This window comes from Lagopus leucura, unplaced genomic scaffold (assembly GCF_019238085.1).
Source record: "Lagopus leucura isolate 7727_CA_CO unplaced genomic scaffold, USGS_WTPT01 Super-Scaffold_100001, whole genome shotgun sequence".
In the NCBI taxonomy this organism is placed as follows: Eukaryota; Metazoa; Chordata; class Aves; order Galliformes; family Phasianidae; genus Lagopus; species Lagopus leucura.
Genome location: NW_024962262.1, coordinates 45,288,795 through 45,312,483, shown reverse-complemented (window position 1 = coordinate 45,312,483; position 23,689 = coordinate 45,288,795). Strand labels below are relative to the sequence as shown.

Genomic DNA, 23,689 nt, shown 5'->3' with positions numbered 1-23,689 from the left:
ACTTCACTAATGGGTTAAAAAAAAAAAAAAGTGATATTTAGCTGTGTTTCAAAATGGCTCAGAGCATCTGATTTCCAAGTAACCTTCAAATTTTAGCAACTCTGATTGTGAGAAATAAGTGAATATTAACATATGTGAAATGTCAGAAACGTTACTCAGAACCAAATATGTTTCTGAACTTTCATTTGCTGCAAGAACATGATGTCCAGTGTTGTCCTTACCAGAAGTACTGGATTTGTATTTTTTTTAACGTAGCTGAAGCTAGAATACTTTTTTTCAACTTAACTGGAAATTCTCAATATTAGGTGCTGAAAACTTTTAAAGAATGTTGCTAATATCGTTAAGAGTCATTCAGCAAACATGTAAGATTGAGAAATGGTGGAGCTCAGTGCTTAAGTAACGTGGTTCAAGGCCTGGAGACTTTCAGCAGAGTCCAGGTTTTAGAAGAATGGTGAATCTCCTGTGAGGAGTAGAAGCCAGAAAGCTTCTGTTCAGACTTTCTGTTAAAATGCTATGGCATGAAGTGTCACTTCTCAAGTCAGCATTCTGATTATTGATACTGTTTAAATGAGAATGTGCTGTGTTCTTCAGCCCTCCATGCCAAAGAGGATAGATACTTGGGCAAGGTGAATTTGCCCTGCCAAACCTCTCTCTTCTCTACATGGGTAATTTACAGATTGGACTGACTCTCTGTCTCTGTTCAGCCCCACTATAATTCCCTTCAGCTCTGTCTGATTAAAGTATCAAATTCTTAATTTCCGAAGTTAGTGACAAAATAATAAAAGTAAGAAGAACAAAACAGTCTTTTCTGACCCAGTGGAACCTCTTTAACTCAAAACTATGATCTCTGACTTTCAGATAGTGAGCAGAACTTTGGCTTGCAGGCAGAAAAGGCAGAAAGAATCAGGAGTCAGCACATGCAACGTACACAATAAAGGGGGAAGATGAAGGTGGAACAGATACACTGAATTTGCAAAACACACTACATACAGTGCTGGGCAGCTTATTTAATAAATTCTTTTGCATGTAATTTGTTTGAAGGTCTGCCAGGTACAAATTTCTTTTTAATATGGATAGAGCCTTGTTCTCATTATGCCTACTGGCTTGAATTCAGGTTGGAAGGGAAATACATTGTGGTCCTATAGCAGTATCCTGAATCATCTGGTATCTCCACGAGTGCTGATAAAGCGGGATTCCTTTCCTTTGGTAAAAAATGTTAAGTCTATCAACATGATGTAAGAAATATCGGAAGTAAACCATCTTAATAGTAGAGTGTTAATTGTGAGCTGCCGTGTTTTGAGAGTATGACTGCAGAGATTGTTTTATTTCCCTAGAAAATGACGACAGTATGGTGTAACAGGTTTGAAGTAGCAGCCCAGAATCTGTGGAGATTGGAGTGGGATTAATGCACATTACCTACCTGAAATGATGGCCTAAGGAAAGCTGTTCTTGGTCAAATTCAGTAAAAATTGAGGATGCAGACATTTAACGACAAGAGACTCCTCTGAATAAAGGACAGCAAGACTTCATCTGGAGTCTTTTGCATCCCAGTAGAGTTCCTAACAGTTTGTAAAGACAGATATCTCTCCTTGATTAAATTTCCATTAAAGGGGAGAATGCAGTAAGACTCTTCATTTTGACAGGGAAAAACAGCAACAACAAAATGGGGAATCTGCAAAGTAGAAAAATTGTTCCTTGGCTATTTGTGGGGAGAGATGAAAGTAGGTGTTAAGATTACTTAATGCAGGGTTTGTTTATGGTTTAGCCTGAAAGACATGATTATACACTTGCAATGTAAGCTACATTTTCAAGACATAATATATCTCAGATGACAGTCGCTCTTCCTTATAAATAGTGGATTGTTATAAAGCATTTATTAAGGCTCTGTAGTTACAGTAACTGTTTTGATTGGGATTCTGTAATACAGACGCTTGTATAAAGTCTACCTCTTAAATACACAGTCAGTCTCAGAATCCTGTAATCGATTCTTTTAATATATTATATAATGTGTTTGTTTAACATCATTTGGCTCACAGCGGATTTCTCTATTGTCATCATAATTAATCCCCATTTGTTCATAAATAGGTGTTCACCTACTGTGTGTATGCATAAAATGCCCATTGACTAACAAATGGGAATACAGTAGTCACTAAGAGAAACAAAATTACCATTTCATAAAATCAAGTTAAGCCTTTTGTTTGCTTCGGAATTCTCAAAATTTCTGTTCAGAATACCAGTAGGGGATTAATGAAAGTAATAGGTTAGGTCCTTTTACACTCTGTGCGGATTAAATCTGTTGAAGCACTGACAAACTGCTCCATATCCGTGGAAAAAATTATCAGCAAATAATAGCCCTTAGGTTGCCTAATGGACATTCTTCTTAGGATAAGTTATTTTAACTGAGATTCAATTGTAATTCTACTTTTCCTTAGTGCCTAACCAATATATAAATGAGTCTACAGCCAGAGATTTATTCAGTCCATGTTATCAAACAAAAGACTTCTATCTCAAGTTCTGCTACCCACTGTATGAAGTTTGTCATGCTTGCCAGAGCCCTGCATCTGGGGGGTTCTGAAAGCTTTGCCTTTTTAGTTTTCAAAACAAATGGAAATAAGCAGCTGTCATGTTTAATAAGATTTCCTTCCTTGGAGATCTTCTAAAGCCACCTGGACGTGGCTCTGGGCAGCCTCCTCTGAGTGGCCCTGCCTGAGCTGGGGTTGGACCAGTTGACCTCCAGAGGTCTCTTCCAACTCCAGCCTTTCTGTAAATAAAGCAAAAATGCACAAGTATGTTTCAGTTGCATTGAATAGAGATGGCAAGACAATGTTGAACAGATACATCCTGTTGGGCTTAACCCTGCTTTGCTTTCCATTTTACCAGAATGATTTGTAATTTTATTGGAGGCAAATAATCATGACTATGTATCACAGGAATCGCGGAATGTTAGTGAAGTAAAAGCAAATGATGCATCTTGTGCTGTTATTAATAAGAACCGAGGTAGTTTACAAGTGCACGATATAATTTTCTAAATTGTTGCAGCAAACCCTTAGGTATCTTTAAGGTGAGATAATTAACCTTTTAAAAAAAGGAAAAAGGGCTTGAGGAGTCTGCCTTCTCTGCACTGTTAGTTCAATTTCAGCAAAGGTTGCAGTGATTCACAGTGGTTTGAAAATGCAACATTCAATGAAATGCTTTATTAAATTATGTAAAGTTATGTTTCAGAAAGATGAATTAAATGTTTTAGTTTCCTGCGTTTGTTTTGATTTCCTGTATTTATTTTCCTGTAACTGCAGCATTCCAAGCTTTAGGATAACAGTGTTACATCTACTTGTTAGAAAGGTAGACTTTGCACTTGAGTAGTTCTGGTAAGCAATGACAAATGTGTATTGCAAAAACCAAAACTTTGCAGAAGATTCACTCATTCTGATGTATTAGATTGCAACTGTCACAATGAGATTTTACTTTTCCCGAGGATTCCTGAGGAAATTTTTTTTCAGCACAGCAGACACGCGGTAATCTTTGTTACTGATGTGCTTATATGTGTGCAGCGCTTCTATTTTATCTACAACAAAGAACCTAAGTAGTGTTTTGATGCTGCTTTTATGGAAAAATTACATATGTGATCTCTGTTTTCAGAGAGCTATTGCCTATCTCTTTCCTTCGGGCTTATTCGACAAACGAGCCAGACCAATGATGAAGGTAGGATTTTTTGTTGCCTTTTTGAATAACTGTAGCATGGTATTTCAAATAACTCTTTTCCTTTTGATGATACTGGTTTATTTATTTATTTGCAGCATCCCAACGAAATTTTTCCAGAACAGAGGAGTAAGTGTTCATGATTCTGTATTTACTTACTTATAAGTATTACAGGTTTGTTGTGTGTTTAAAATGCCTTTCATAGATTTATTCTTGTGAGGAACAATGGGTGTGTTTGGGAGGTGGGGGGGGGAGTTACTAATGAGCAGTGCAAAAGCTGATCTAGTACTAGAGCTTTTTGGTATAAAAAACCAAAAAACTTCTGGATTCTGGTCCTTTCAGGCACTTGTGAACTGACCATAGATAAATGTTTTTCTCTGTTTAAAAATAAACAGTATGTAGAATGACTTGCAGAGACCGCTGAAGTTACAGGAAAACCTTTTGTTGTATTCAGTAGCTTTTTTAGACAGTGCTGCCTGTCACATCCATAAAATATTCGTTACTGCTATTTTAAACCAAAGACTTTCTTACTGACTTTGGTGCTGTAAAAACAGAGAAATTAAGCCTTGTAATTGTCATTTAAGAGAACAGAGGGTGGTGTGAGGGTAAACTCACCCCATTATGTCCTATTTTTTACCTGAAAGTCATAACTCCGCATTTAATCCATATTCTTTGGTTTTCCTTCCTGAGGCACCTTAGGAAGTCTTGTTTGTATCAGTGACATGGCAGCATGTTGCTTGGTGAGAACCTGATTGAAATCACCAAATTAATTTTATAAAGAATACTTAAAAGATATTGCTGTTCGTTTTATTTTCCTGACATTTAAAATGAACTAGTAGCACAGGTATGGAATTCTTTACGCACTGAACTATTAAGTCACAGATATATATATATTTCTGAGTACCAGCAAAATCCTAGCGTTTTCTTTCCTTCCTTTTACTGTACCTGGAGTCAGTAGATTCTTGATGCTTTGTGCGTCTTCTAGAAAGATGTCACTTTGCCAAAAGTCGTGGGATGTCAGCTATCAAATGATATCATGCATTAATATCTAACTAACCCCTTACATGAAATACAAAGTAGAAGGCAAAAGGATAAGACTGTTAATCATGCTATTTTAAAATCCAGGAGTTCTTTATGGCAGAACTAAGCTACTACTGTGTTCTTTCAGGGCCAAAGAATTCATTGAGTTGCTAAGTCTGCCGTAAGAAGTGTATGAGCTAATTAATATGAATCTACATGTCTTAAAAATAGCAGTTTTCAATATACTTTTTTTAAAGGCAGTGTTGCCTGACTGTCTGTTCATTGTGTCATTAACAATTTTAAGTACAAAGCCATAAATTTATCCTTCAGAATGTGTCCTGGATAGTCATTTCTGCTAAATACGCCTTCAAAGCCACATTAATGGAAATTCATACATTCCCTAGTAGTATGTGTGGGTAAAAGACCCCTTCATTTTTTCTATCTTTGTAAAATTTGCACCTTTGCATTGCACTTCTGTTGTATTCCTACTTAATGTTCGAATCCTTATTCAATATTACCTATCCAAGACAGGTTCATGGAGTCTTATCTTTGTCTGTAGCTTATAGATTGCTTCCTGTGAACTTTACTGGATAAAATGGCTGGAAATTTCTTTGCAGTTCAGTTTTTAAAAAGCTGACAGGTATTTATTTTTGTTAGTTTTCTTTATTTGGAAGAGATGGGTGTCATGTTAAGACACTTACATTTGGTAATCTGTTATTTTTTCTTAGGTTGAAATTCGTGTCTTTAAATAGCCTTTTTTTAATGGACAAAAATAAACTGGATGTGCTGAATTGAATGTTTTGTTCCTGTACTGAGAATACTGTACTGGAGAATTATGTAAACTATAGCATCAGTCTTCTGTTTTAATATAGCCCAAAGGCATCAACATGAACAAATCTTAAAATCTCCTAAGTTCTGAAGTTAAGTGTGTTACCTGCAAGAAATAATTGTACGAATACTTGGTTTGATTTAGATATGTTGTGCTAATAAACAATGTGCTCTGCATTTAAAGCATTGTTTTCCAGGGCAGTTGATCTTTAGTCTTTTACAGGCATTATGTGGATTTCAATTCTCTTAATTTTTACTTATTTCTGAAGTGAATACTTGCATCTGTAATGCCAACAGTACAGTCTGTTGAAGTTTTTTTAAGGCATACATGTGAAATTTCTTCACATTAAAAGAGATACTTAGAAGTATTATATTACATCACTATAATTACAGCTAGAGATTGCTTTTTAACAAGGTAGTCTAAATCACTGCATTTCCAGACAATTTGAATACTTATGAAATGTCTTTGCTCTCTGATACTTAAAAAGGTAATCAGTATTACGAAAGAGGTTTATAACTGCAATTAAATACAAAGGGTTTTTTTTAGTGTGTGTGTATTACTTTCTTGTCTAACCATGCTTTTCATTAGAAATCCAGTGGGGAGAAGATGGCCGTCCATTTCACTTTCTCTTTTACACTGGCAAGCAATCGTATTACTCATTAATGCATGTAAGTACATCATAATCTATAGTAAATAATGTTAGTTGCAAGTCAAGTACGTGTTATTCTACAGATGCACGTCAGGAGATCCTACTTTATTTTCACAGGAGGCCATATAACCACTGAAGATAGATGCAATGTATATTTTTGTCATAATGTCTGTTATTAGGAGTGTTTTAATGTCACGCTTAGGAGAATAGAGTACGTAACAGTTGCTGCTTAATTTTTGATTTATTTTTCAATCTTGGCTAAGATCTGCATCTGAATAGTCTGAACGCCTTCTTGTAGGCTGTACCCACTTAGTAGCATAAGGTTAGTAGTGGAGAATGCACAGACAACAAAAACATCTAGTCCTAGAGAAATCATTGTGGGATAAAATTGGAAAAAAAAAATTGTTTTTTTTCCCTTGAAGGGCAAAGCTAGAGGAAACGTTATTTGTGCTGACATTTAGTGTGAAGAAAATTTGCATTTAAACTGCTTAATTGATTTTTTTGAGACTTTCATTCATGCAAACTTGAGGCTTTTTTCTGATTAGTATGGTTCCAGGAGTAAAAGATCTGCATCTGTTTACCTTTATGATAGAAGCTTTATCTGAACAAAACAAGGCCCCAAGTCCTAACGTGGGTTATGAATAGGCACTTCATATCTGTGACCATCAGTAGGGCAAACATTATCTGTCTCTTTAGAAGAGTTTATGAAGATGTGCCTGTTTCTTATGTGTACTTAGAGAAGATGAAAGAAATGCTGCCGTATGCCAAAGAATTTAATTCCACAGACATTTTGGATTTTTTTCCTCATTTGACAGTCTTAAAAAAAATTCTGTGATTAGTCTGTTCTCCAAAGAAAAAAAAAATGTTATCGAAGTCAGTGCGTAGATCTATGGAGTGTAGTGTTTTCATTAGAATTATCTGGTATTTGTATTCTGTGTACCTAAAGGACAAAATCCCCACTTGTCAGGTATATTTATTTCTTTAGGAGAATAAAAACCAGCTCCCCCCCACTCTTTTCCTCCTCTTTCTTTTTTTTTTTTTTTTTTTTTTTTTTTTTTTTTTGTTGACCTTGGGCAAATGAGCTTCTTGCCCTGGCAGAAATGAAATGAATGATAAATGTAGAGTGTGTCTTTGCTGAGTAATGGAGCTGCAGCATAGGCTTTCCACAGAGGTTTTCTCCTGCACAGCCTGAGGCAGCCCGAGGACCCCTGCTGTTCATTTAAATAGGTATGTCAAATCTGCCTCGAAACGCCGCTGGTTTGATCTGTGGTAATATTTGTGAAGGTTCCATATGGACTTGAGCCCCCTGCAGTGCTAAGAAATAATGTACAACGCTTCATGGTGCAGACGCAAATTTTCTCTGAAAAGGGATGCAGTGCTGCGTTTTAGCTGTCGGAGAGGATGATGGAGCTGACGCGCTAGGCCTGTCAACTTGTTACACGGATGGGTTGCACGCAGCGAGGCTGTGGAAAATCTGTGCCTTTTAACTTTTCTACTTAATCACGGTTGTAGCATTGCCTTTAGACTGTATGCTACATTAATTCTCTTCCTGCCTTCTGCCTTTCATCCCAAGTTTCACGGAAAAAAAGTAAAGCATGCAGGTCTTGTAGAGGAGCCTTATCAAACAGCTGTCATCTGACAAGCCATTTGCATTTGTTTTGGCTGAAACAGAGCAACCCAAGGGCAAGATGTTTTGTTGCATTCCATCATAATGAAGAAATTACAAATTTTACAAGGAGCACAAGTTTATTTTTAGCTCTTCTGAGTAGTTAGAGTATGCAAGATTGCCTTGGAAATCTCAAAGAGAATAGTGTGCATCTTGTTTCTAACAGTGGCAGCCACCTTCAAACAAAACCTCTGTGACAAGCACGAATTTCATTAGTATAGGATATTTAAGTGCTGGAGTGTTCTTAGAATGTTTCTGAATATCTTCATTAAATAGACTTCAATAAGCCTGAATCCATTAAATGAGATTTAAGGTTTGTTTTGTTTTTTTTTTAGTCAGCCAAATTAAAGAAGAAATCTGCATGAAATTCCCGGTGTTGTTTTAACCTCTTGTTAGGCTAATGTGTATTAAAGAAAATGTATTTTTAAATCTCAAAGCTAATTAATTTGGCTAGGAAAAAAAAAAGGGGTTGTGCATTAATACAGTCTGGTTTAAATGATCAATTCTGTTTGAGGATGTCCTTTTAAATTGCTACATTAAGTCTAATAAATCGGATAAACATAATGTTTAGCTTGAATTTGTGGCTGTTAATTACTGCATAGACTCCTGCAGAATTTCACTTTTATTAATTTTCAGTGGCATCAGTGTTAACAGCATTGTTTATGTAGTTAATGCTAGTAAATAATATTATCCACTTAGTGAAATTAGAAATAGTGTGTATTCACATGTTATAACAGCCAATATATGCGTTGCTATGACTTGAATATTAAATGAACTCTCATAAAGGTTATTCGCTTTATATTCCTTTGTTCTGCCTGTTGAATAAAGTTTAGCTGTAGGGACAGAACAGTTTCTTTTTCTTCAGATAGATGAAAAATTCTTACTGCATGAAACAGTTTCACAAATGTTTGGCAGTATGTTTAATCATCATTTAACTTACAAGTTTTTCAGAGATGATATGGTCATATTTTTGTAATGTGGAGAATAACAGACAATGGGCTCTTCGTACAATTCTGTATGCAGCAAAATAGTAATTTTATATAACTGCTGCTTTACTTTTTTAGAAATATCAGAAATAGTAGGTAATGCATATAACAACATTTCAACTCTTAAAAAAACCCTACGTGCTGAAGTGAAAAAACATAAGCAAGAAGGCAAAATGCAGTGTAAAAATGTTATGTAAAAATGACTTTGCAAAATCCAAAGTATTACAGTTTAATGCTGTAATAGGTATTTTCCATTTAAAACAACAACATAAAAGCACGTCGTCCTCTGGGTTTCCATTTGCTAATTTCTTTCTAAAATTTTATACAGGATAAAAGAATATTAGTTCTTATTTCAAAAGGCTGCATCCTTACATGGGTCTGAAATTTGATCGTTCTCTTAGATACGGAAGCAGTTCAGTTCGTAGCCAATCTTGTAAAATCAGCTATTTTGATTGTGTAATAGCTGAGTTTACAAGACACACAGATGTGTACATTCATGAATTGGACTATTGAATCCTGAAGTGATTGGTAAAATCTTCACCTGCCAGCTTTGGAAATGCAAGCGTGCCTTCAAGGCGCTTTCTTTAGCCTTTGGGGAGTGAAGATTTGTCAGATAAATTATTGGGCATTACACACAATTCCCGATTTTTGCAAAGAATCACCCACATGCTTTACTGCACACGTGAGTGGTTCTTTTAGTCTGTTGACTCTGTCTATACAGAGATTAAACACTTGCATTCATTTTTTTTCAATACTTCAGAGCAAAATTCTATCTCGTAAGAGATTCAAATTGACTTTTGTTACCAATTTGTTTTGCACATGAAAGTATTTTACTATATTTTTTTAAATTTCAGTGGAAATTAGCACTGCAGGTTAGCCAAAGCGTTTTAAAGAGATCATCTTAATTCCTGCAAGTGCACATTTTTAGAACTTAAGCATGCCCTGGTTGGGAGTACCTATGGAGGGCCTTGAGGAAAGAACAGTTAATAATTGTGAATTTTTTGGTTAGAACAATGAATTTCTGAGTCTAAAAATTGGTGGGTGGCAACCAATGCCTCATTTTATTTACATGTATATTTCAGTAGCATTTTTAAAGAGCTGTGATATAGTTGGGTTAGGCTTTTGTTGGTGCATATATGTATTTATTTATATATTTCAGTAAAAAATCTATCTCGATAAAACTAAACCAATTAAAAATATATGCAGGAGTGTCACGAATATGATGGAAGTTGATGAGTAGGCAGAGCTGACTTCTTTGCCAGTTAGGAAGGTGGCACTGCATGCCTTCCAAGGGATAAGCATAGGGGCTGGCACATGAGTGCGAACTCCATGTATGTATTTGTGATGACCCTGCCCACTATGGAGGTTGGAGCTAGATGATCTTTTAATGTCCCTTCCAACCTAAGCCCAACCTATAAATCTATATTTATGAGCTAATACTCCATTACCCTGTTTGATTATTTGACAAGTCTTCTCAACGTCCAAAGTATCTTCTCCATGCCTCATTTGATGACTGCCACCTATGGGAGCTCATAAAGCTCACTGGAACCTAAAACCACTGTTCCAGTTGTTTTGGCTGCAGATATCTGCAGAGAACTTTTTCTGTCCTTCTTTTCCCTACCTGGAGCAGAAGGTTCCTGGTTCTTGTTCGTGTGAAATTACAAATGCATACTAAATCTCTTGATGTCAGGCATACGTCATGCCCACTCACCCAAACCATGCATCTGCTTTTCCTATATAAAAAATAATCATTTCAGCATAGCAGTCTGCTTGGAAGTAGAGCTGTTAAGTTTATTAGAGCTGGTGTGAAGTGAATCTTGCCCAAAGTGGTGCTACCATACCTTGTTATCTTACAGATCCATATATGTATTTCTGAGGACTGGGAATCCTTGAGGTTATGATTTGTAATGCTCTATTATATATTGTTCCATCTATGTGAAGATAAATGGGCTTTTTTTAATTGAGAAATTTTCCTAGTTCCTCCCCAAAACAGTTATCTCTGTCAAAATTGAAGGATTTCTTCAAGGCATGCTACTGTAATATGTGAGTTCTTGTGCTGTCTCAAGAAGTGGTCAGTTCAGGATTTTGTACTGTGGAGTTATTAAAAAAAATACTGTTGTTTCAAAATCTTGTTAAAAATATTGCCTATGATCTGCATCACAGGCCTCAGAATAGTCCTCCTTTAAATACTTTGTATACAGCTCAGGTACCAATCATTTCTTAGTTCATATGTTTTCAGTGCACATTTTTAGTCAGTGTGCAGGTGTTTTTATTAGTGGATAAATCAGCTTGGGCAGTAGGTGCTTACAACTCTAAGCAGGATGGGGTGGTTTTTTGTGTTTTTAACGACTGTAAACTTGCAGAAATTTCATTGCATCCTGATGCAAATCACAATATTACTTATGTTGAGAGTGGTTAATTTTTGACAGTACGTAGTTTTCTCACAGTTCTTCTCCTGATTTGTTCTTCTGTAATATAGGTATGTAGAATTGATTACAAGCTTTGTGTTTTCACATCTTACTGGAAGTAAATGATTTAGCATTCATTAACTTTGTTGTAGTACAAAAGTTCTTTTTCTTCAGTATTACTTGTAATTATTTCTCAGAATATTAACTTGTGTTTTAAATCACTTTTGTAATTCAAAGTACTGGATGTAGAATTTTAGGACAGAATATTTTGAAAGTTTCTGAACTGAAGACAAGTGAAAATACTTCATTAAAATATTACTCCTGTCATATTTTCAGTATGGCTTTTTGAATATTTTTTGCTTTCGGTTTTCTGAAGTGGTAAATCACTGTCACAGCAGCATGGTTTGCAAATGCATAGCTGTGAATAGCAAGGAAACTGCTCTGAAAGAAAAGTTGTGCAAAAAAATCAGAGCCGGTATATCTGCAATGTTTGAAAGAGTAGAAATTCTGCTTTTGATAAATGTATGTAAATGTGTAACTGTCCCTGTGAGTGTGCCACGGTAACAGGGAATTCTGATTGATACAAACCACTGTTAAAACTGACAATCTAAATGTACAAAAATGTTGCTAAATGAAATAATCTGCAATTTTAAATGTTCTCAATTTTTTGAAGACGCTGAAACGTGGATGCTCTACTGAAATCATTGTGCTTTATGTTTTGGAGACATCCATTATACAGATGTATACATGATGTTTTACTGTATATATCTGAGAATTTTTGTATGAGCTCTGTGTTCTAAGAGGGCAATAAACACTGAAGAAAAACAGCAGAATTCAATATTAACTACATTGAATCGCATATGAAAATATTATATATACTGACTAAATGTTCACAAATTTAGCTTGAATGTAACTTTTTTAATCTTATTTGTTAGAGCTCTGCTTGTTTGTCTTGAATTCTAGATGTTTGGACAGTGAAAGCAAAGACTTTGCTATTAAAATGCACTTACTATTGAATGGGAAATGCATTTCATTATTCTCCTTATATTTTAGGAAACATATGAAAAACTACTAAATGTTCAGAGACATCAAGACCAACTGGCTGCTCAGGGCTTTTCTCTGCAGAAGGAGAAAAAGTAAGTTTCCAGTTGGAATGGATCTTGAGATTAATTTTCTTGAAATGCTTTGGTTGTTTTGGCACATTGTGTAGTTCCCCCATCCTGCCTGAATACATTTTCAGACTTTTTTCCGATTACTTGGCTAACATTTGTATGGTAATGTCAGGTTTAAAAGTCTGTCTGTAATCCATATGTGTGGAGTACTCATTGCTTACTCCTGAAGTTGGGGAGCTCCCAGCTATTTCTCTTGCTCTTTAATATCTCTCTCTGTTCTTTCCAATGTTCTGTCCTCTATAAAACTTCTGCAATCACGGAATCATAGAATGGCTTGGATTGGAAGAGACCTCAGGGATCAAGCTCCAACCCCCTTGCTACATGCAGGGCCGCCAACCTCCCTATTTAACACTAGACCAGGCTGCCCAAGGCCCCATCCAACCTGGCCTTGAACACCTCCAGGGATGGGGCATCCACAACCTCTCTGGGCAGCCTGTTCCAGCACCTCACCACTCTCTTGCAAGTGTGTCTTGAAAATATTTAGAGGGTATGCAGGGTTCTTTGTGTCTGTGTAAAGTTTTCTAATTATTTCTTCATTAATGATTTTTGAAAGGGTGGTAAGCTCTTTGAGAAAGCAAGGCCTTTGTAAATACCAAATAAATTGCTTGATTCTTGGAAAAATCTGAAGGCCGAAGCTGAGCTTTGTAATAGTTTTTCATTAATTACAATTCTTGAGTATTTCTACTTACCAATGCCTCTTTGAAGACCATCAAAATCCTTTGTTATTTTTCTTTTAAAGGCTTTGAAAATCTAGCTTGTCAAAACCATAGTCATTTTAGAAGAGTTATTTGTTTGAGTTTGTGTAAATATCACCATTACTAGGAATTAAGTTTCTTTCTTTAACTTTTTGGTGAGCACAGCAAGCTCTTCAGCTTACCTCTATCCACTGGGTATTATGTATTTATGTATATTAACCAGAACAAGTTATGGAGAATGCTGTAGTTGGTTTCTCCATGTGTACGGCTCTTTGAAATGAGTGTATGCTTTAATAACTATTTGCTTCTCTCAAGCTGTGTTCTTGCTTTTGGATACAGCTAGAAGCCTTATTTCAGTGTGGGTTTTTTTTTGCGTGATTACTCTTTTTTCAGTGTCCTAATTGTTTTCTTTGTTCTTGCTCTGCATTTTCTGGCCAGATGTGTGTGGTTTTAGCTGCAGATCATGTTGGCTTGTCTTTTTTTCAGCCATTTGTTTGAGGAAGAGAAAGTGTCAAACTTGTTGAGATTATTTCTTTCTTAAATAACAGTTACTTAAGAAGTTAATGTTTCTTCATGGTGTCTATATAGCATCCTATGAGCCACAGTATGTTTTGTCATAGATTCATGCTAGTTTCTAAACAGACGAGAACAAATGAATTTAGTTGCTTGGTGTATACTGCTGAAAAATAACCTAACTCCTTGCAGAGCTCAGATGGTGGATTTACTGATGTGAAAAATGACCTGAAGGTAGTGAGGGTTGAAAATGTGGTTTGTTTTTATCCCCTCCTTCTGTTATGTTTACAAAAGCTCTGAGAGTTTAAAGGATTTAAGGGATGTGGTACTTCCTCTGAGATTAGCCTGGATAATTTATCTCCTCAAGGTAGGTAGGAGAGGGAGGGAAATCTTTATTTTTTTCCAGAAAACAATCTATCATGGACACACTGTAATATTAACTGAAGGATTGGAAGTTGACCTTGAAACACTTAGGCTTATAGCTTTTCATATATTTAAAATAAATAAATTACTGATTTCACAGGAAGTAGCTATTTGTAAATACATGTATACTTGAGTTTATCAGAATTGGGAACTTCTTTAAATTCCTATTGGAACCAGCATTTCTTTTGATGTAGAAAAACATTAGAAACATACTTTATAAGTAGTATTCAAAATCACCTTGAGTAGGAATGCTTTTCTGAATCAGAACTTGTTCGTTAAGATCATTTCTTTTAAAAAACAAAGCAGAAAACCACAGAAAAACCCCAACCTACAGATGTGAGAAAGCTGCTGCTACTGCTTTGCCTTAAATTTACTGGGAAACTTTGGCATTGTATTGTCAGTCTTTGTGTGATGCTTGTTTCCCAAAGACTTGTTGCAAGCTTTTTTGTTTGTGTTAACATCTGCATACGAGGTTGTTTTCTTGAAAATATCTGTGCAATTGCAATCATTTCAGTACAGTTACTGTACTGAGCATATCAAGATTGCATAGTCAGTAAGATAAGGTATGTTGTTACTTTGACCATGGTTGCTGCTAGTGGAGTTCTGGTATTGAAGAACACAGACAAAATTTTGATGCTTCAGATTTTTTTTTTTAACATCCTGCCTTTTATTTTTTTCTTTGTTGCTTGTAAGCCAGGCTTTTCTAAGCAGAGAGCTAAAACTAAAAACCAATGTAAACTAAATTTTAAGCTGTGGAGTAGATAGCTTACTTTTACAAGATTACTCCTGCTCTGTATGAGACTTCAGTAATATGAAAAATGCAGGTGAAATACATAAATTTGATACATTCAATATGTGAAGTTGCTGTTCCTTTCAAAATATCTCTGAAAATCAACATAGGCCTTATCCTCTTTCCTATGGGATCTGCATTCATTTGTGATGGAAAATGTGTTTCTGAACTAAGACTGTAAGTGTGGTCCTTTGTGATGCAACTCTAATTGCTTGGTTAATTAAGGGGAGAATATATGTGATATTTTTAACAGAAACCTGGCTGGCAGCAGATGGGTGACTAAGACGGAATTGGAAGGAATGTTGTTAGAAAAACTGTCAGATGATGATGTAAGTAATTAATCTTTCTAATCTTAAGGAGGCTTGTGTCTTCAAAACATGGACTCTGTGCATTTTTTTGATTTTAAGAGGTACTACATAGAGGCAGGTGTTCTTTAAAAGATTTGTCAACCTTCCTGTGAAAATATATATGCTTAGAGCACTATCCCACTGATTTCATGTTGCCTTTAAAAGTGCCCAGTGTCCCTTTTTTTTTCTTTTTTTTTTTTTTTTTAGAAGTACCACAGTACAGAACAATTAAGGGTTTTCTAACCCTGACTTAAAGCTAACATAGCTTAGTTTTTCTTCTGATGGCATTGTGAGGCCTGGAGTAAAAACACTCATCATCTAATTGTGTTGTCAGGGATTGAGCACAGTGACAACTTATAATAGAAATTCTAATTACAGATGAAAAAATGGGACTAAACCCTTTCACCTCTTCTCTACAATAAAGATGGGAAACACAATGGATTTGTGTGTGTTAAATGATAAACCCGTGGAGAATGTTTGGCATAATATTCCTAAGTGATAGAAAAGTAACAGAGAAAGATGGTCAGAAATAAAAATCCATTTTCTTAGTGATTGGCTACAGAATCAAATATCAGAAACAAGATATAAGGCTGCACTATCTGTTCAGACTATCTGACTGATCAGACCACAGTCTGATCTGGGATGGCTCCTTAGTTATTCTTGATATGAAGTATGGGAGAAGAGAGAAGATTTTCTGTTTTCCCAGTATCAGTAGGTTGCATCACTTTGTTTGATCACAGATTCAGAGTACTTCTTTATATTGCAACTTGTTTTCTTATTCAGAGCTTTTTAAACAGCATTAGGTTTTGTAACAACTGTGTGACTGAACAACTTCAGGTTTGTTTTGGAAGTTCAAGCTTGAATATGATAGTACCAGAAAATAAAAATAAATAAAACAAATAAAACACAAATCTGAGCATTCCAAGTATTTTTTTTTTTTTCCACCTACTGTGTTCTTGAATCCCTTTTGGACAATATCATTACAAAAATAGTACAACAGTAGCAAAGATGCCCCTTGCTCATTTGTCATACAGAACAGTAACACATGACAGCTGGCTGTTTATGGGTGAAGTTAAAGGTCTTCAGCAGATTCATTTCCTCAAGTCTAAGTTTTGAAATTGCTGTTGTAAATCTCCATTCTGGTATACCAAGGAGATTTCAGCTCTCTTGCTTCTAATAGAAGTAGTTAGAAGCTCAGTGTTTTCGGTAGCTTCTGCATTTGGGATGGTTGGTTTTGTTCTTAGAGTCCCAGGAACTGATCTGCTTGTACAGCAATCAGTTCAGTGTTCTTGATTGGTTTTTGCACACAGCACATCTGTAAAGATTGTGCAGTAGATGGGTGGGAAAAAAAGACCTTATGTCATGTTTAGGCCTCTTGAATGTAAAACCACATTGTCAGCCTATAGGACAACCACTGATGTTTAAATGTGTTTGAAGCTGAGAATGAGCTGCTGGTGTTACCTGCTCAAATTCTTTTATTTTGCCACTGCAAAGAAGTTTTCTGTGGTGAGTGCTTTATTAGACAAAATCATAATTGTTGGGTTTTTTTTATTCATACTGTGTATGTGAAAAAAACTCTTGGGAGCTTTCGTCACCTGCAGCCTCTGTATTACTTAAACCTTAGTATATTCATATTCCTCATCTTTGAAGGCTTTACCGCAGATCTGTGTCAGATCATAAGGTAGAAATTGAGTGATGTCAGAACTCCAGAGTCTGTTGCTAGATTACAGAAAAAGTAATAATAATAATAATAATTTTGTGCTGAAAATTCTGGAAGCAGAACAAAAAAATAAGTTCTTGAATAAGAACTTGTAAGTAAAGGAAGTTTCAAGAATAAAGATCCAATGTCTGTATGAAAAATCCATTTTAGAAGATGGCATACCTTCATGCCCTGTGACTAGCTATCTGTTGCTCTCGCCAGTAATGCTTAATGGGACATCCCAGCTGGTAGCACAAAGGGGTTAACACAGTGGTGTTTACTCTTTAATCACGTGTTGAAGAACTTTGGAGGGGGTGTAAGGGGGAGAGAGAACCACACAGTAGCAAAGGATAATTTATCTCAAGAGGTTGCCCTTTAAGTCAAGTATCTCTTGAATTTTTAAATAGCTTGATTGTTAGGTTTTAAAGGAAATCATAAACATTAAAGTAACTCAGCTTGAACAGCCAAAGATGGATAGATAGGTATTTCCTGTATATATTATGAAATACAATCATTTAAGAGGTTCAGTTTAGTGAAATAAAATTACTTCCAAGTGAATGAATGAGCTGACTTACTGAAAATGAAAATCTTTTTCTTTTGCCATTATAATAATAATAAAAGAATGAAGACCCCCTCAATGTTTTCTTTTTAAAAGTGAGATGAACTTCATTCTAATACAGTAATCCTGTATTATGAAGGGGTTGGTTATACTTTGAATTAATGCTTCATTGTTGCCTGAAGAAAGAACTAGGTATCTTTAGTCACACAAAAAATGATGCATCTGCATGCTGTTCTTAAATCAGCATGTAGGTGCAGAAGTGTCATCTTGTCAGAAATCATCAATAAAAGTGAAGTAGAAAGATCAAGTATGTAAAAATAGAAAGTTTTAGCAAATGCAATTACACTTGCATCCTTTAATGAAGTCTTGTTGTCTACAGTACTCAAGGTTTATTCGACTCTTAGAAAAATTGATGACGTTGCCATGCGGTGACATCGAGGAGAATTATATTAAAAAGTTTTCCAAAGAAATTGCTGTGCAGTTGCAAAAAGTATCTATTGAGCCCTTGAAGTATGATGAGCAAGGAGTGGCCTTCAGCACTGGTGAAGGTAATAACTTCAAGTTGGTCGGAGCAGATTTGTTTTCTTCGCACTATGTTCTGTATAATGTGAATGTGTGCATGACTCGGTTTGAATGCTTCTTTTTATATACTTATATGTATATTGGATATGTAATTGTTAATGATGTGCTAAAACACTGAGTTATGATAGAGACAAAGTCAAAGTTTTTGGCACAGTGTATGAACTGTGAGTTCTGAGACCTTTGCAGAGAGGACCTCCTTGTTCTACATATACAATTAAAAAAAAAATTACTGTGAAAAGTTGTCTGTTGACCATAATGGAGAGAGGGCTGAGAGGAGCACAAACACACAGAGTTCCACGGCTACAACACTGGTGCTTTGTATGAAAGTGGTGTGCTTAGAGACCTACAAGTAAGTTTTAGCGTGGCTTGTGTAGGTGGCTCATCAAATGAGAATTTTGAAGATGCAAAGAATAAGTAGCAAGGCATTTCAGTGTACACAAACAGCTGAGGAAAATGCAGAGAATTAGGAAGCTTAATTTTTCAAGCAGGTTGATAGCTGGCACTATGAGACAGGCAGGAATCAGTCACTGGTGCTGGGACGGAGATGATATTAGAGAAGAGCCAAGAGTAATTGTCTGGGAAAACTAATATAGCAACAACATAGATAGGAATGTCTGAAGACCTTTTGAACAAATCATGCAGATTTGTGCATTCACATACATATTTCATGCTGTACTTTTAAAAGGGATGAGTACTGTTAACTGGGCTGGAGCAGCTCTCCTGTGACGAAAGATTGAGGGAGTTGGGATTGTTTAGCTTGGAGAAGAGAAGGTTGTGGGGAAACCTCCTTGTGACTTTCCAGTCATTGAAAGGAGCTTACATACAGATGGGGGACAGACTTTTCATGTGGGTTGATAGTGTTAGGACAAGAGAGAATGGATTTAAACTGAAAGAGGAAAAGTTCAGATTAGGTGTTAGGAAGAAGTTCTTCACTCAGGGTGCCGTGGAACAGACTGTTCAGAGAAGTTGTAGATGCCCCATCCCTGGAGGTATTGAAAGCCAGGCTATGGGTTCCTGGGCAGTCTGATCTTCTGGTTGGCAACATCAGGGAGGTTGGAACCAGATGGTGATGTTTGAGATTTCTTCCAACACAAGCCATGCTATAATTTTATGAACTTGAGAACCAAAATGGCTGGCAAACTGTTTTTGCTGAGTTGACTTCAAGATGACATGATAACAAAGAAGTGTGAAAGAGGCAAACTGGAATTTAATCCACGCTGGGTTTTTTTTGTGGTGTCTTCAGAATAGTAGTTACTGTATTTACACAAGCCATCGTATTTAAGAAAAGCCATCACAATACATTCAAGAAGAGTCTTGTTTGTGTCCCATCATGCCTCTAAATTAAGCAAAATGTCTAATTTCTTTCATTATAACAATGATTGTTTCCTTTGTGCTACAGAAGATTGTTCTGAGGCTTTAGGGTAGAGTTTATATTTTAACATGAATGTGAATTGCGTCTAGTAATTTCAGAGGAAGCAGTGCTGAATGTTGCGCAGGTATTGCTTATATCAGTGTAGTTAGTGTTAACCTTTTCCATGTGAATATTTTTAAACTTCATTTGTTTTTTATGAAGTCATTAAAGTTTGAAATTGTGCATGGGTGTTGAGCAAGCAGTTAATTTTTGCATACATTGATCTTGCCAGGTCCAGAAAGTGTCCTGACCTTCTGAACTTACGGGAGGTAGACTTTAAACAACTCCACATCAATTCACTTTTTTTCCCACCCCTAATAGTATTGATCAAAATATATTTAAAACTGATTGTTCATTGTTTATATTTACTCCTCCTCCCCTTTGCCCCCATTTTTGTTGTTTTTGCTGCATCAGCCTCCAAAATGGAACGTCTGGTATTGTATGGAAGTGTAAAGATCAGCTTGACTTCTTGGGTACTTGAAGTTCTTTAGAAAATTAAAGGCACGTAACAGATTGTTCTTTATTTAAGGTGTGAGAAAAACATCAAGAGCTACTGCAGTAGTTTATGGCAATGGGACTGGAAAAGTTACAGTGAATGGAATAGATGTTTTACGTTACTTCCCAGTCCTGCAGGACAGGTGAGAGCACGATGAAATTGTGTATTTCTCATGTACTGAAAACATTCCACCAGAAGTAATGCTATGCAATTATGTTTCAGTTCTATATTCTAGAGTTGGTGCTATCTTTTTTTTTTATGTATTACTGCCTATTTTATGAAGATTAGTCTATTTTCCTCCTACTTTTCAGGAGTCAGTAATATAGGAACTGATTGGCAAGCCTTGTTTTCTTTCTCATTTCCCTTTCTGCAGGGGTGCAGAAACAAAGAGCATGAATTTTGGTAGCTTTAGAAAAGACTCGCAGTTTAATTTAAAGAAATTATAATTAAAAAAGAAAAGTATTCAAGTGTTTCCTGAGAGATTGGCACATTATATTCATGTGTAATTACTCAGTCGTATAGTGGAGGCAAACAAGGTGGGAAACTTCATATGTTGGTTCAGATTTTGAATGATGTGCACAGCTTGCTATAGAGAAGACTTCTCAAAAAGGACAGAAACCTTTCTTTGTCAACCTTTTGGTAAACCTTTGGCTTCTGAGCTGAAGAATAGGATGAGAGATTTCTCAGTTGTAATATCCAGATCTTGGCATGCGCAGATAATTAGCAAGACAAAATTAATTGCAAAACTGAACTTCAAGTACTTAACATTGACAGTTTGAAAATTGCTGCTAATTCCGTATTGATCTCTTTTATTTCAGTGATACCTCAGGGATGTAAATACCTTTCTGAATATCTATTTTAAAGTTAACTGGCTTTGTGTATAATGTGATAGAAAATGTACACAACAACCTCATATACAATTTGAATCCATTATGAGTATTTTTTTATTTTTTTATTTTTAGAGAACAGTTGTTGTTCCCTTTCCAGTTCCTAGACAGAATTGGAAAGCATGACACAATTTGCACAGTCTCTGGTGGAGGAAGATCATCACAGGCTGGAGCAATACGTTTAGCCACTGCAAAAGCCTTGAGAAGTTTTGTGACTGAAAAAGAAGTGGAATTTATGAGACAAGGTGGGAATGGAGACTTGATTTCAGTGTTTCCCAGTGTGTTTCTAGTTTAAGTGAATTAATACAAGAGTAATTAAGGAGCAGATTGTGCAAATTTGAATAAATAATCCCAGTGAAACCTTGTATGCTGTATGAATGGGCTCTGACTTCATGAATTGTTTTCATTTTTTTCCTAGCATCCTTTGTATACATTTTGGATGACTTCAGAGTTTTTCCATCTGTTCATGACCTCTGCTAGATCTGTAAAGCAGCTTATATTGCATCTACTTAAAATCACAGAACGAGCTTGTAGATTCAGTATCAAAGAAGTCTGGATCGAGCACTGTGAGCTGTAGGGTGTTGAAATTGTATTTCATTTTACTTGCATAGTTGTGTCTTGTTCACATACAGAAAGTTTTATTCTCAAACTTAAGCACTGTAGCTTCAAAGAGATAATAATGAGCATAAACATACTGTATGAAATGAGCTGGACTTGAAGGAGTTTCTTTTCTCTTACATTAAAGTTGGCAATTTACTTAAATAAGATGGAATAACTACAGTATTTGATAATTCGGAGTGATTAGATGCAATACTGTTGCAGAAAATACAGAATTATGAACAGGGAACTTTTAACTATGCTCTTTCCAAACTAGTGGGGATTACCTTTGTTTATTATTGGCAAAACAGTTAATATTTTTTCCACTCTGTTGCCATCAGCAGATGTAAAGCTCTGTTTGTGCTAGTGTTTTTGCAACAAGATTCTCTGATTACAATTGTTCAGTATCAACAAGTGAGATTTGCTGGGAATACTCTTGTCAACTGATATTTTAATGAGTCTGGTACCTTTAAGGAGATCAGCATAATTCTGAACAGAGTGCACAAGATCCCTTGTGATACAGGAAATAAAATACTAGAACTTCAGTAGTGCACATATGTAATTAGTAAATGAATGAATATATGTAATTGAGGTGCTTGCTCAAAAATCTTTTACAGATAGGAGTGTGCAATTTAGAAAGTTAGAGACCGTTGCTCTAAAGGCTTAAACAAAATCTGTAATGGGATGTCATGGAATTTCTTAATGTCCATAAAGTAAAACGTGAAGAAAGTTCAGTTACCAAAGAAACTGAACTGGAGAAACTTATGAAACGGATCCGTTTTAGCTTGTTTTACACAGGACCTTTATCCTTCTAGGTGCTGTAATTCACGTACAAACTAATAACAAGTGGGTGCTTCTCTGTTTTGTAGCTGGGCTGCTGACAGTTGATCCACGTGTGAGGGAGCGGAAGAAGCCTGGCCAAGAGGGAGCACGACGAAAGTTCACCTGGAAAAAGCGATAAGTCTGAGTATTTCAGGAGAGGCAGAATGCTCCAAGAATTTCAAAGCATAGCAAATCACGATTTAAAACTGTGGGATAATATATTTAACAATAAAGACTTTTTACAGTTAAAAATAGCGTGTTCTCTACTTAAGCATCAACAAATAGCTTTCTTAAAATTAATTTTAAATCACTGAAAATTGTCACACAATTTGTTGAAATAACAAATTCTGAGCGCCGGCTTTCTGGCTCTACTGAAGTCAATAACAGTTTGTGAAACTGTTGGTGGATTGTACATTTTTGGAAAATGAACCTGCTCATTTAGTGACTCAGCTATCAAAGTTCTGGAATTAGGCAGCTCCTAAACAGGTGTTGGCTGAGTGTTGAAGTGCCTTCCTTTTTGCATCTCAGGTATGTGAGGATGAGTGATCCACAGAACTCAACCTAAGCTGTGGTGGAGTTGAGGAAAATACTTAGAATGACACTGACAGCTGTTGAGGGGATATTGATAGGGAAACATTCGCAAAGGCTCACTTCTGATGGTGGAAACTGCCTCCAGGATACTCCCCAGAGTTAAGGAGGAAGTGATTCATATTAAGCATCTAATTTTAGGTGCTCTGAATCACCCTCTGGAGGAGTCAGGGTTTTTTCTTCCATCAAATGCAAAAGCAGCTAGTGGGGTTAGGCTGAAGTTAATCTTCTCCACCCTTTCAAATCTCAGGGGATCCGATCAAAGAGGCAAGTTCTGAATATGGCTAAATGCACAAAGATAACATTGGACTCTTTGCCAAATCCAGTCAGAATTTTCTTTTTTTAAAATCAGAAGCGGGAGGTGATGACAGTGCAGCCCACCTCCTGTCTATAATTGTACCCTGCCAAAATAGATCAGCACAAAATTTTGGTTTGTTTCCATCTTCCTTCCTGGGACAGAGGTCAAATACACACAGCTTCCAGGAAAAGCATATCCTTCATCTTTCCCATATGAACTGGGCTACAGTGGAAAAGAAAACAATGTTCATCAAGCCAGGGGAAAGCAGACAAGAAATACCTCTTGGTAACTCTAACAACAGGGCCCTAAGTTTCTCTGAGCATGATGAGAACACAGCCCTTCCTCACGTTTGCTGTAGATACCAAAACATTACACCTCAGTGATAACAGAAGTTGCTCGCAAAGCATGGAAGCTGATAAATAGCTGAGTGATCTGTGTTGGGCCATTGTTTTCCCAAAGTGCCGTTCAAGAGGCAGCAGCAAACACGTACATCTCTCGGGCTGAATAAAAGAGAGCAGGGTGCATCCTTGACAGGTGTGTTTCTGATTGCTTCCCT

The 23,689-nt window shown here is 36.2% G+C and overlaps 1 protein-coding gene across 1 annotated transcript in view; it reads left to right on the top strand.

The window, feature by feature from the left end:
• Positions 1-22,499, top strand: part of MRPS9 (mitochondrial ribosomal protein S9) — a 32,938-nt gene extending 10,439 nt beyond the window's left edge. The window contains exons 3-11 of the mRNA XM_042868064.1: positions 3,637-3,699; positions 3,795-3,825; positions 6,134-6,213; positions 12,308-12,390; positions 15,101-15,176; positions 17,832-18,000; positions 19,975-20,083; positions 20,904-21,073; positions 22,295-22,499. Of these exons, the coding sequence (XP_042723998.1) occupies positions 3,637-3,699; positions 3,795-3,825; positions 6,134-6,213; positions 12,308-12,390; positions 15,101-15,176; positions 17,832-18,000; positions 19,975-20,083; positions 20,904-21,073; positions 22,295-22,386 (873 nt within the window). The 3' untranslated portion in view covers positions 22,387-22,499. The remainder of the gene's footprint in view (positions 1-3,636; positions 3,700-3,794; positions 3,826-6,133; positions 6,214-12,307; positions 12,391-15,100; positions 15,177-17,831; positions 18,001-19,974; positions 20,084-20,903; positions 21,074-22,294) is intronic.
• The last annotated feature ends 1,190 nt before the right edge of the window (positions 22,500-23,689 follow it).